The sequence below is a fragment of the Salvelinus namaycush genome, chromosome 8 (assembly GCF_016432855.1).
Source record: "Salvelinus namaycush isolate Seneca chromosome 8, SaNama_1.0, whole genome shotgun sequence".
Lineage (NCBI taxonomy): Eukaryota > Metazoa > Chordata > Actinopteri > Salmoniformes > Salmonidae > Salvelinus > Salvelinus namaycush.
Window position 1 is genome coordinate 45,932,912 of NC_052314.1, and position 14,408 is coordinate 45,947,319.

Consider the following 14,408-nt stretch of genomic DNA (forward strand, 5'->3'; position numbering starts at 1 on the left):
GGTCATTTTTGACCCAGCAGTTATAAAATCATTTACACACCACAAAAACCACAAAGACACACACAATGAGAAATTGAGATTATGTGTGCTACTGATTGAACTCAGCCAGCAGATCCTAAAGAGGAAGATCACCATGGTTGGCACAGTTAGAAAATAACAGACTGAGCTCCCCCCACCCTGCATTCCTCGCAACAAGGGGGAGAGAGGCCTTCTCATCAAAGTTTGTCTTCACCCCCACCACCACTCTAGTTTCTTACCTCCCAAAAAGGAACAAGAATGTGGTCCTCCTGAGCACACTGCACAAAACGGCGGAGATCAGTGATCATGAGGAGAGGAAGCCAGCCATCATTCTGGACTACAACCACAACAAAGGGGACGTAAACAACATGGACAAGGTGATTGGAACTTACAGCTGCAGGTGGATGATTGCCCGCTGGCCCCTGGTCATCTTCCATAACATCATTGATGTGTCCTCATACAATTCCTTCGTGATATGAAACAAGATCAACCCTACCTGGATGCCTGATAAGCGGATCAAGAGGTGGGTGTTCCTGGAGCAGCTGGGAAAGGCACTTGTAACCGAAGAAGAGAACGCCTCTGCCGCACAGCAGCCTTTGCAGCGGCACTTGTGAAAGCTGTTCAGGGGGCTGAATCTTGTCCTGATCCACCTGAGGCTGCAGCTGGGGCACGCAAGAGGAGGAGATGCCAATTCTGCCCATCAAAGAAGGACTGTAAAACAAATACTATGTGCTACACGTGTGAGAAATACATCTGCAGTCCATGCACACACTTGCATACTGTCTTACATGTGCTAATTAGAGTTGATTGATTTATGTTCTTCAAGTTTTTGTTTAGTATCTATTATCTTATTTTATTATTATTTATTGTTGTTGTTTATACAACATGTGGGTGGGGGCAATGGTTCAAAAAGGGGAGAAGACTGGTATTTTGTAGTTTAATTCCCAATTGTACAGTATATAAGAATATATCACTATGTTGCCAAAAAAGTTCAAGACTGTTATTGTTTCCCTTCAATAAAATGCATTCAAAACATTCTGCAAATTCCTGCTACTTTCTTAGGCTATACAAGTGCTAGTTCTTGCTAAAGAAAATATGATTACACCTATGCTGTACCTTCAGCAATAATAATAATAAAAATAGTAAACCTCTACTTTAGTAATAAAAACAATTATGACAGGTGTGTTGTAATAAAAATGAGTGGTGTCCACTGATTAAATGCAGTCTTTCTGTATTGTGTAGAGGGAAACCCAAGATATTCACAAAGTTTGTGATGAATGACAGGTTGTTTCTTCATGCAAAATAGATTTGGGGTTTAAAAGTCAATTAACTTTTCACGCCTCTCAACCCCGGATCCGGGATCACCCCCCACCCCCCCCCCACACTGATTAGCATCGCTAGCATAGCGTCACAATTAAATAGTAGCATCTAAATATCATTAAATCACAAGTCCAAGACACCAAATGAAAGATACAGATCTTGTGAATAAAGCCACCATTTCAGATTTTTAAAATGTTTTACAGGGAAGACAAAATATGTAAATCTATTAGCTAACCACGTTAGCAAAAGACACCATTTTTCTTTGTCCACCATTTTTTCTCTCCACCAGTAGCTATCACCAATTCGGCCAAATAAAGATATTGATAGCCACTAACCAAGAAAAAACCTCATCAGATGACAGTCTGATAACATATTTATTGTATAGGATAGGTTTTGTTAGAAAAATGTGCATATTTCAGGTATAAATCATAGTTTACAATTGCACCCACCATCACAACTCGACTAGAATAAATACACAGAGCAACGTGTATTACCTAATTACTAATCATAAAACATTTCTTAAAAATACACAGCTCACAGCAATGGAAAGACACAGATCTTGTGAATTCAGACAATATTTCAGATGTTCTAAGTGTTTTACAGCGAAAACACAATAAATCGTTATATTAGCATACCACATATGCAAACGTTACCAGAGCATTGATTCAAGCCAAAGAGAGCGATATCGTTATCATCGCCAAAATATATTAATTTTTTCACTAACCTTCTCAGAATTCTTCCGATGACACTCCTGTAACATCATATTACAACATACATATAGAGTTTGTTCGAAAATGTGCATATTTAGCCACAAAAAAACGTGGTTATACAATGACAATACTAGCAAAACTAGCCTGAAAATGTCGGTCGCCATCTTTCACAGTGATCTTGTCTCATGGATAACTATTCATAAACTTGACTAAAAAAATATAAGTTGGACAGCTATCGAAAGACAAATTAGTTCTTAATGCAATCGCTGAATTACATTTCTAAAATTATCCTTACTGTGCAATACAGGGTTCGCCAAGCGAAGCTATACCAAACAAAATGGCGGAATATGCGTTTAAAATTTTTCGTCAGAACAACGATTTATCATATTAAATATTTCTTACTATGAGGTGATCTTCCATCAGAATCTTGGGCAATGTATCCTTTCTTGGGTCTAATCTTCTTTTGGTCGAAAGATGTCCTCTTGTCCGTCGAAATGCCCACTAACGTTCGACCGGTACTGGAAACGTGCCCATCGCTTCAAAGTGCACCACAAAGAAATGCCTCAAAATCGCACTAAACGGATATAAATTGCTATAAAACGGTTTAAATTAACTACCTTATGATGTTTTTAACACCTATAACGAGTAAAAACATGACCGGCGATATATAAGTGGCTAAACCAAAGCTTGGAAAGAGAGGAGGTCCAACGTCCATCGTGCGTCAGGCGCAGGGAGCAAAAGGACGGTACATCCGGTCTTTGCCGTTTTATACAGGCACTGATTGCGCAATCGACTCCATTCAAATTGTCACCACTTACTGACATCTAGAGGAAGGCGTGGGCAGTGTTTGTATCCTCATAGGATTTACAGGGACTTTAAAACTGACCTGGAACCAGAGGCCAAGATTTCTGAAATCTCACTCACTGGGAGGAAAAGTGCTGTAGAATGAGTTCTGTTTCACTCAGAGACATAATTCAAACAGCTATAGAAACTAGAGAGTGTTTTCTATCCAATAATAACAATAATATGCATATTGTACGAGCAAGAATTGAGTACTAGGCAGTTTAATCTGGAGAGCAAATTATGCTAATGCGAAACAGCACCCCCTATAGTGACAAGAAGTTATTAAGCTGTTTTATTGTATTTTTTTTTTTGAAGGCGGGTAATTTTTTACCCTTGGAACAAGGGGAGTATACAGAATGTTAAGACTACACAAGGGTTAATTCTATGAGGGACAGGGTATGCTCAAGTACATTTCGAACTGTCCCTAACAACATTGGTTGAATGTCATGTCTAACCAATAGGTGATACAGGCCATTTAAAGGGCTAGGTGTCCCGCTGAAACTGGAGGGCACGCAATTCAAATTAATAATCATAAAGATCATGGATATTTAACATTTAGGTACATACAAGTGTCTGATATCGGTTGAAAGCTTAAATTCTTGTTAATCTTACAGCACTGTCCGATTTACAGTAGCTATTACAGCAAAAGCATGCCATGCGATTGTTTGAGGACGGCGGCCCACATCAAAATATTTTTCCACCGGCACAGGTTTCATAAATTCACAAATAGCAATTAAATATTCACTTACTTTTTGAGAAACTTCCTCTGATTTGTCATCCAAAGATAAAAGATAAAATCCTTATTATCCCAAAAAGTCAATTTAGTTGGCGCCGTCGATTTGAGTAATCCACTCATTCAACAGGCAGAGAAAGGAATCCAAAAATCTACCCCTAAACTTTGTTTCAACAAGTTAAAATATGTTTCTATTTACTCCTCAGATACCCTAAAATGTAATCAAACTATAATATTTCTTACGGAAAGAAGTATGTTCAATAGGAAACCGATTTTAGCAGGTGCGTCTTGTCTTCATGGCACGCCCAAATACGAATTTACAAGACTGTGTCCCTGTACTAAAACTGATATTTCTTATTTGTTTTGGAAGTTACAGGCCTGAAACCTTGAACATAGACTGCTGACACCCCGTGGAAGCCATAGGAATTGCATCATGGGAGCTAGAATTCAGTATGCCCCTATACTTTTCATTGTAAGAGCATGGTCTCTCAAAACAAAAACATTTCCGGTTGGTTTTTCTTTGGATTTTCTCCTACCATATCTACTCTTAAAAACTCTTTAAAATAAATATGGATTATTATAGAAACTGCTTGAAGTACTGTTTGGCACATGAGACCATATAATTGATATAACCCATATAACCTTGATGCTCCCTCCACCATACTTTATAGTTGTGATGAGGTTTTGATGTTGGTATGCTGTGCCTTTTTTTTCTCCACACATAGTGTTGTGTGTTCCTTCCAAACAACTCAACTGTAGTTTCATCTGTCCACAGAATATTTTGCCAGTAGCGCTGTGGAACATCCAGGTGCACTTTTGCAAACTTCAGACGTGCATAAATGTTTTTGTTGTTGTTGTTGGGGAAAGCAGTGACTTCTTCCGTGGTGTCCTCCCATTCTTGTTTAGTGTTTTACGTATCGTAGACTCGTCAACAGCGATGTTAGCATGTTACAGAGATTTCTGTAAGTCTTTAGCTGACACTTTAGGATTCTTCTTAACCTCATTGAGCATTCTGCACTGTGCTCTTGCAGTCATCTTTGCAGGACGGACACTCCTAGGGAGAGTAGCAACAGTGCTTAATTTTCTCCATTTATAGACAAATTGTCTTACTGTGGACTGATGAACCCTTTCCAGCTTTATGCAAGTCAACAACTCTTAATCTTAGGTATTTTTGTCCGAGGCATGGTTCACATCAGGCAATGCTTCTTGTGAATATTATTATTTTTATATAGGGCAAGGAAGCTCTAACCAACATCTCCAATCTAGTCTCATTGATTGGACTCCAGGTTAGCTGACTCCTGACTCCAATTAGCTTTTGGAGAAGTCATTAGCCTAGGGGTCATATACTTTTCCCAACCTACACTGTGAATCTTTAAATTATGTTTTCAATATAGACAAGAAAAATACAATGTGTGTGTTATTAGTTTAAGCACACTGTTTGTCTATTGTTGTGACTTGTGTTGAAGATCAGATCACATTTGATGACCGATTTATTTATTTTTATGCAGAAATCCAGGTAATTCCAAAGGGTTTACATACTTTTCTTGCCACTGTATTTCTTCCAACTTTTGAGCTAACGTATGCTTTCATGTCTTTGAATCTGCAAGGATTTGGGCACACAACTGATCATTATGAGTCCAGAGCTACAAATGAACGCCGATATCCAAGAGGAGGTGCATCACCATATATCGAGCTCAGCAGTGCCCACAATGACATATTGAGGGAGGCCAAATGTTGGCTCACTTATATTTTCATGATGCCCTCTGAGAACTTCACCATTCTCAACGGTTTCATTCAGCACTTTGGTCAGAGGGAATTTGACAAGCTGCTTTCCCTTCAAACCAAGTGGAATGTTTCCATTGAGGAGTTATTTAAAGATGGTTGTGCTGGTGTGATCATCCAGGGGTCTTCTAGAGGTGTCAGAGCTTCTGTGTTAGAGTTGGAAGCCAAGAGGATTTTGCAAAAAAAGAGGAGAGTGACATGGGCCTGAAATCATCCAACAATTTCTCAAGGAAGCCTGTAGAGAACAATAGCTCAGACGATTTTTCCGGGCTTGAAATTGTCAGGGTCTGTGTTAACAAAATAAACTACAGATTTAACATTAAAGGTGCAATCTGTGATATTTACTGCATGATAACTGATCAAATATGGCTGAATCTTATGTTACAGCTTGAGAAGGTGGAGAATAGCACTCTGAAGCATCTCTTTGAGCTAAAGAAGAGACAGTTGCAGTCTGCCTCTTCACAACGAATGTACCAGCGCCTGCCAGCGCAATACTGTGACCTGGTCAGCCGAGTGGGCTTCCAGAGGGAGTTTGCACCACCTGACGGTAAGAGAAGCCACCTATAGTCTAGAAATTGAATTACATTTTCTAATCACAAGGCTTTTTGAGGCAAATGCCTGTAGCTACTTTGCATCTAAAACATAACTCAACCTTATCACACAATGTTTTTGTTTCAATTGAGTGTTTTCTCTCTTACATTTTGTAATGTGTTACTTTCATCCACAGAGCAAAATCATGGAGAGGGGATCTACTTCAGTAGCAGCGTGCATGGGACAGAGAAGCTGTGGAGGGGCTTGGCTGATGAGTACCTGTACTTCGTTGCAGCGCAGGTGCTGACAGGGAAGTCTACTATTGGCACACCAGGTCTTATTGTGCCACCGGAGACCTCTGGTGGAGACCCCCTAACCCTGTATGACAGCGTGGAAGGGGGCGTAGACACCTGTGTCATTTTCAATGGTCACCAAGCCCTACCTGAATATCTGATCATCTGCACAAACAAAAACTTCAACCCATAAGTTCTGATAACGATGAAGTCCTATGAAATATAGATCTTCATTTCGTTCAGTGATTGTCTACTGTATAGTCTATGCAGGAAAACTGGATTTGATACACCAATATAGGAAATTCTGACAATTGCATCACATGTGTATTGTTTTTTGATTTGCCATGTTTTAGTTTAATTATCTGCCTCTGTATTAGCACTACGGCTTCAGTTTACAGCCAACTAAATTTTATTGCAGTGGGTTTGCATGTATACTGAACAAAAATATAAACGCAACAATTTCAAAGATTTGACTGAGTTACAGTTCATATAAGGAAATCAGTAATTTGAAATAAATTAATTAGGTCTGAATCATCTACAGATTTCACATGACTGAGAATACAGATATGCATCTGTTGGTCACAGATACCTTAAAGTATGGGGATGGATCCGAAATCCAGTCAGTATCTGCTGTGACCACCATCTGCCTCATGCAGCGCGACACATCTCCTTTGCATAGAGTTGATTGTGGAATGTTGTCCCACTCCTCTTCAATGACATGTTCCCCCACCCAACAACTAGCAACCGCAAACTATGTGATACAGGTTGGAAAGTCGACACACTTTCTGTACAGATGAAGCCAATGCTTCCATGCAAAAGAGGTTTTGACATTTAAATCCAGTCAATGTATATACAGTGCATTCGGAAAGTATTCAGACCCCTTGACTTTTTCCACATTTTGTTACATTACAGCCTTATTCTAAAATTGATTGAATTGTTTTTCTCATCAATCTACACACAATACCCCATAATGACCTGAAGTATAACATTTACATAAGTATTCAGACCCTTAACTTTGTTGAAGCACCTTATGGCAGCAATTTACAGCCTCAAGTCTTCTTGGGTATAACGCTTCAAGCTTAGCCAAGTTGTATTTGGGGAGTTTCTCCCATTCTTCTCTGCAGATCATCAAGCTCTGTCAGGTTAGATAGGGAGCGTCGCTGCACAGCTATTTTCAGGTTTCTCCAAAGATGTTCGATCGGGTTCAAGTCTGGGCTTTGGCTGGGCCACTCAAGGACATTCAGAGACTTGTCCCGAAGCCACTCCTGCATTGTCTTGGCTGTGTGCTTTGGGTCATTGTCCTGTTGGAAAGTGAACCTTCGCCCCAGTCTGAGGTCCTGAGTGCTCTGGAGCAGGTTTTCATCAAGGATCTCTTTGTACTTTGCTTCGTTAATCTTTCCCTCGATCCTGACTAGCCTCCCAGTCCCTGCCGCTGAAAAACATCCCCACAGCATGATGCTGTCACCACCATGATTCACCGTAGGGATGGTGCCAGGTTTCCTCCAGATGTAACGCTTGGCATTCAGTCCAAAGAGTTCAATCTTGGTTTCATCAGACCAGAGAATCTTGTTTCTCATAGTTTGAGAGTCCTTTATGTGCCTTTTGGCAAACTGCAAGCTGGCTGTCGTGCCTTTTACTGAGGAGTGGCTTCCGTCAGGCCACTCTACCATAAATGCCTGATTGGTGGAGTGCTGCAGAGATGGTTGTCCTTCTAGAACATGGGTGTCAAACTCTGGCCGGCGGGCCAAATTTGGCCCGCGGGGTAATTATATTTGGCCCGCGAGACAATACCAAATTACTACTAGAGCTGGCCCGCCGGTATTATACAGCGCATTCACCGCTAATACTACGAATCCCATAATGCTCTGCTGTTGTTTTCGCGCGCCAATCAGGACAGGACCCAGAAACGCCCTCTCCTCTGTGACAGTAGTCATAGCAACATAGACGCTACAACTGTCAGCGCGCTATCCCTTCCCAAAAATGGCGAAAAGAAAGGCAGAAAACAGGAGCTTTCTGGACAAGTGGGAGGCAGAATATCTGTTTACATATGTAAAAGACAAACCTGTTTGTCTTGTTTGTGGAGTCAACGTGGCTGTAAGTAAGGAGTACAACATTAGACGACACTATGAAACGAAACACCATGACAAATACAAGGACCTGGACATGACTCAAAGGAGCCAGAAAGTAGAGGAGATGAAAAGAAGTTTGGTTTCACAACAGAATATGTTCAAAAAAGCCACATCACAAAGTGAGGCTGCTGTAAAGGCTAGTTATATAGTGGCAGCAGAGATCGCAAAATCAGCCCGGCCCTTTAATGAGGGAGAGTTCGTGAAAAAGTGCATGATGAAAGTTTGTGACCTCGTATGCCCAGAGAAAAAGCAAGCATTTTCAAACGTGAGCCTGAGCAGGAACACAGTAGCTGATCGCACATGTGATCTTGCCACCAATCTGTATGACCAGCTGATGGAAAAGGGAAAAGATTTCGTTGCGTTCTCCCTCGCTGTGGATGAGAGCTGCGACGCATCTGATACTGCTCAGCTGTCAGTCTTCATCCGTGGAGTGGACTCAAATCTGTGTGTTACGGAGGAGCTATTGGGATTCAAATCAATGCATGGCACAACCACAGGAAAGGAAATCTTTGAGGAGGTTTCCAAATGTGTAACTGAAATAAAGCTGCCGTGGGATAAACTCGTTGGATTAACGACAGATGGTGCGCCAGCGATGTGCGGTAAAAAGAGTGGACTGGTGGGCATGGTTCGGGAGAAGATGCGGGAAGAGAACTGTGCAGGTGAGCTAACTGTTTACCACTGCATCATACATCAGGAATCACTGTGTGCCAAAGCCCTAAAGATGGAACATGTTATGACCACAGTAACACAGGTAGTTAACTTTATAAGAGCCAAAGGTCTGAATCACCGCCAGTTTAAATTTTTTCTAGAGGAGTGTGGTTCGGAATACGCAGACGTGCCGTATCACACAGAGGTGAGATGGCTAAGCAGAGGAAAAGTACTGAACAGATGTTTCGAGCTGCGTGAGGAAATATGTCAATTCCTGGAAACCAAAGGGAAGGATACAGCAGAGCTCCGGGAGCAAAAGTTTCTGTGTGAGCTGGCCTTTCTCTGTGACATCTCGAGCCATCTCGATGCGCTGAACCTGCAGCTTCAGGGGCGGGGGCGCATCATCACAGACATGTACGCTGCAGTGAGGGCCTTTAAAACTAAACTGTGCCTGTGGGAGAATCAGATGCTGCAAGGAAACCCTTGCCATTTTCCCTGCTGCCAAACCATAAAAGCGCAGATCTCTACCGCCGTGTTCCCATGCGCACAGTTTGCTGAAAAACTCAGTATTCTCGCCGCTGAGTTTAGCCGGCGATTTGCCGACTTCGATGTCCAGAAATGTAGGTTTGAACTGCTTAGTAATCCCTTCGCAGTTGATGTGGAAAATGCACCAACCAACATCCAAATGGAGCTGATTGAACTCCAGTGCAACGACACACTGAAGTCAAAGTATGATGCTGTGGGCGCCGCACAGTTTCCACGGTTCATCCCTGACACAATGCCTCAGCTCCGCACCCAAGCTGCTCAGAAGCTCTCCATGTTCGGCAGCACTTATCTATGCGAGCAACTTTTCTCCTCGATGAAGATGACCAAAACAACTCACAGGAGACGTCTGACTGATGAACACCTTCGCTCGATACTGAGGATTTCTTCAGCTCAGAGCCTGAGCCCAGACATTGATGAACTAGCATCCAAGAAGAGATGCCAGGTATCTGGCTTGGGCACATCAGATTAGATCAGTGTGCAATAATTAACGTTTTCTTTGTGCACTTTTTCTTGCTACAAGGCATGGGCTTGAATGGTTGATTGATTTATTATCATTTTATTTGTAAAATTATTAGCCAGTGGAAAAAGTTTATTTTGGTATTTAAATCAGAAGGCTGCAAATAGAAAAGAGGCATACGATTTTTATTTAAATTTTATTTATTTAATAAATGAATGCCATTGATGTGTTTTTTCATTTGAAATTCGATTTTGCATGTCTCCACTATTAAATTATATATTGTATGGTAATAAGCGATGCTTGTTCCATATTCAATGTTAAAGCAAAACTTGTTTGGGTCCATATTAAAAGGTTCATTTGTTCAATGTTGGCCCGCGACTTTGTTCAGGTTTTACATTTTGGCCCACTGGGTATTTGAGTTTGACACCCCTGTTCTAGAAGGTTCTCCCATCTCCACAGAGGAACTCTGGAGCTCTGTCAGAGTGACGATCGAGTTCTTGGTCACCTCCCTGACCAAAGCCCTTCTCCCCCGATTGCCCAGTTTGGCCGAGCCGGCCAACTCTATAAAGAGTCTTGATGGTTCCAAACTTCTTCCATTTAAGAATTATGGAGGCCATTGTGTTCTATGGGGACCTTCAATGCTGCAGACATTTTTTGGTAGCCTTCCCCAGATCTGTGCCTCGTCACAATCCTGTCTCAGAGCTCTATGGACAGTTCCTTCGACCTCCTGGCTTGGTTTTTGCTCTGACATGCACTGTCAACTGTGGGACCTTATATAGACAGGTGTGTGCATTTCCAAATAAAATAAAATGTGTAATAAAATGTGGAAAAGGGAAGTGGTCTGAATACTTTCCGAATGGACTGTTTTAACTGGGGGGGAGAGAAGGGGAGGAGATTATATCATTACAAGATTAACAACCAAACAAGAACAGCAACTCATTTTCATGGCCGTCCTCCACTCCCTCATCTGTCTGGTGCACACTTCAGCACCAGTCCGAGGTCCCTTTACAACTGCACCTCCAGAGGGGTCGGGTCTTTTTGCTGCCCGGCACAGGTATTCAGCCATGTTGGTTCCGACCTGTCTATTAGAGAATATGCTTATGAAAATGTTGAACCAATAACCATAAGACACATGGCAAGCTCACCCATGTGTGCAAGCGCGCGCACACAAAATGTGACCTTTTCTATTGCTCAGAATATGCTATACTCATAAGTCTATCGCTGTGTGCAGGATGTTAATTTGCATGGTGTTGAGTCTCTGCCACTTTGTCTGTGGTTTACAGTTTAAGACATACTTAATATTTCACATCTATACTTACCGGCTGCAAGTCAATGAATTACTTTCTGTCCTTGAGGATAGCTGAGCAAACATTATTTTTCCCAACTCTGTACATTGGTACATTGGTGGTAGGAGCAGCATTGGCAGCACCATCGGGCCATGTCACCTTTTTTTTATCTGAGGGAGAACTTCATAACAAGGTTTGGTGGACAGTCAAAATTGATAAAAGTTGATGAATATTTGAGGTACTTGTATTTATTTCAATAAATTCCTGCACTAATGTTAATCATGTCTGCCTCCAGCTCTGACAGCAGATTCTCTGCATTAATATCCTTGCAGCCCAGACGCAGTATCTTTCCGGTGAAAACTGTTTTTGGTCAGCGTTGATGAACATCCAAAGTTGAGTGAATCAAAATCTGGAGCAATCCGGAGAACAGGTAGACACAAACAAATCTATGAATTTGTTTATCATTTAGATAAGAAGGGTAGATTGAAAGATAGCACTTTCAATGGCAAAATCTAAGCTGTAATGCATATCATTTTGTACATCAATGAAACTGGCACAAGAACATATAATTAATCATACATTGAATTCTGCCAGCAGGTAACCTAGTGGTTAGAGCATTGGGCCAGTAACCAAAAGGTTGGTGGATCGAATCCTTGAGCTGACAAGGTAAAAACCTGTCGTTCTGCCCCTGAGCAAGGCAGTTAACCCACTGTTTCCCGGGCGCCGAAGACGTGGATGTCGATTATGGCAGCCCCCCACACCTCTCTGATTCCAATTCCAGACAATTTAGGAAGCACACCGAAATTCCAATTCTCTTCAATGCTTTTCAATGACATCACTTTAGAATTGGGTTTACTTTCTGAATTGACTAGAGTCAAACTGAATTGACCCAAAACCTGATGAGTATACTTTAGTGTATGGAAACGGATTCGACTTTAACCCTGTTGCTGGGGTGCTTACTATGACCCACCACACCTGGAGTGTCCAGCAACTATAATTAGAGATTTCCTCCATGGTCTTGGACCCGTTTTCACGTATCCTCTTTGCCTCTGGACACATCTGACTGTTATGGGCAAAAAAGTATTTAATGTCAAGTACATTTAACTTGGGAAATCCATCTTTCCTTAAATATAGTTAGTTGTGTATATCAACAAAGTTGCAGCTGATGTGGCCTAATATCATTATAGACCACATAATAAGATATCCTCGCAATCTCTAAAATACAACAGCCACGGGACAACTTTGTTTGGACGTCGTAAAGGACCATTTGCCGATCTGTTCACCGTCTGCCCTGGCCTGTCTCCCCCTGTCTGGTACAGGTACGCCCGCCACACTCCCCCCTCTCTCCCAAGCTTTCGCTCGCCTCCACCACACACGTACTGTTGGGACGATTGACTCTGAACTTACAACGGCTAGCCCGAAGTCATTGTATTTTTTTTATTGTGCTTTATGCTATTTGCTTCATGACTCCTGCATGCTTTATTGACTATGAACTTGCTTGTTTACCCAACCGTGGGACAGACTGTTTGTTCCCACACTCGGGACTCTGACTCTCTATTGGTTACAGACTGTTGGCCTCCCATCCTATTCTAACCACCTCTCGCCGGCTTTGTATTCATGTTACCTGATGAAATTGCTGTACAATACAATCTTGTTGCCATCGAATGCACATTCAAATGTCATAAATCAACACTGCAGGCTCTCCCTGTCTTCTGCTGTGCCCTGATTGTACTACTGCTGATGATATCTGGATATGTGAATGTACACATTGGCCCAACTGCTGTTGCTAGCCCCAATTCTGATATCTGCTTCACTGATTTCTGCTCTTGTAAACGCCTGGATTTTCTTCACATTAACCTAGAAGCTAATTACCTAAAATTGATTGATTGAAAATGTGGGATCACAGCTCCAATCAAGATGTGTTGGTCATTACTGAGACATGGTTAAGAAAGTGTGTTTTGAACACTGATATTAACCTTTCTAGTTATAACCTTTTTCGGCAAGACATTCTTGTGGGCCGGCTCAGGAGTATTGGTGTCTCTGAGGGTCTTTGGCCTGGTTTGCTAACTACCTCTCTCAAAGAGTGCAGTGTATAAAGTCAGAACATCTGCTGTCTCAGCCACTACCTGCCACCAAGGGAGTACCCCAAGGCTCAATCCTAGGCCCCACGCTTTTCTCAATTTACATCAACAACAAAGCTCAGGCAGTAAGAAGTTCTCTCAACCATTTACAGTACCAGTAAAAGGTTTGGACACACCTTGGACACACCTTCTCATTCCAGGGTTTTTCTTTATTTCTACTATTTTCTACATTGTAGAATAATAGTGAAGACAGCAAAACTATGAAATAACACATATGGAATCATGTAGTAACCAAAAAAGTGTTAAACAGATTCAGATTCTTCAAAGCAGCCACCCTTTGCCTTGACAGCTTTGCACACTCTTGGCATTCTCTCAACTAACTTAATGAGGGAGTCAACTGGAATGCATTTCAATTAACAGTTGTGCCTTGTTAAAAGTTAATTTGTGGAATGTATTTCCTCTTTAATGTGTTTGAGACAATCAGTGATGTTGTGACAAGGTAGGGGTGGTATACAGTTGATTGCCCTATTTGGTAAAAAATATTAAATATTCAGTCCATAAGTCCATATTATGGCAAGACTGTCATTTGTTTTTGAACAGGACAATGACCCAAAACACACCTCCAGGCCGTGTAAGGGCTATTTGACCAAGGAAAGTGATGGAGTGCTGCATCAGATGACCTGGCCTTCACAATCACCCAACCTCTACCCAATTGAGATGGTTTGGGATGAGTTGGACCGCAGAGTGAAGGAAAAGCAGCCAACAAGTGCTCAGCATATGTGGGAACTCCTTCAAGACTGTTGGAAAAGCATTCCAGGTGAAGCTGGTTTAGGGAATGCCAAGAGTGTGCAAGGTAGTCAAGGCAAATGGTGGCTACTTTGAAGAATCTAAAATCTAAAATATATTTTGATAGTGTTAACACTTTTTTGGTTACTACATGATTCCATGTGTTATTTCATAGTTTTGCTGTCTTCACTATTATTCTATAATGTAGAAAATAGTAAAAATAAAGAAAACCCCCCAAATAAACG

General features: G+C 41.6%; 1 protein-coding gene and 1 long non-coding RNA gene across 4 annotated transcripts in view; one reads left to right on the forward strand and one right to left on the reverse strand.

Moving 5' to 3' along the window:
• The window catches only part of LOC120052743, a 32,971-nt gene that overhangs the window by 5,174 nt on the left and 13,389 nt on the right, over window positions 1-14,408 (reverse strand). For all 3 annotated transcript variants that reach the window (XR_005477403.1, XR_005477401.1, XR_005477402.1), the window contains 2 exons: window positions 515-729; window positions 258-355 (listed from right to left, as the gene is read on the reverse strand). This is a non-coding gene — a long non-coding RNA (uncharacterized LOC120052743). The remainder of the gene's footprint in view (window positions 1-257; window positions 356-514; window positions 730-14,408) is intronic.
• On the forward strand, window positions 7,976-10,189 carry LOC120052741 (general transcription factor II-I repeat domain-containing protein 2-like). Its single transcript, XM_038999831.1, has one exon. The coding sequence runs from the start codon at window positions 8,211-8,213 to the stop codon at window positions 10,020-10,022; it is 1,812 nt and encodes a 603-aa protein (XP_038855759.1). The 5' UTR covers window positions 7,976-8,210; the 3' UTR covers window positions 10,023-10,189.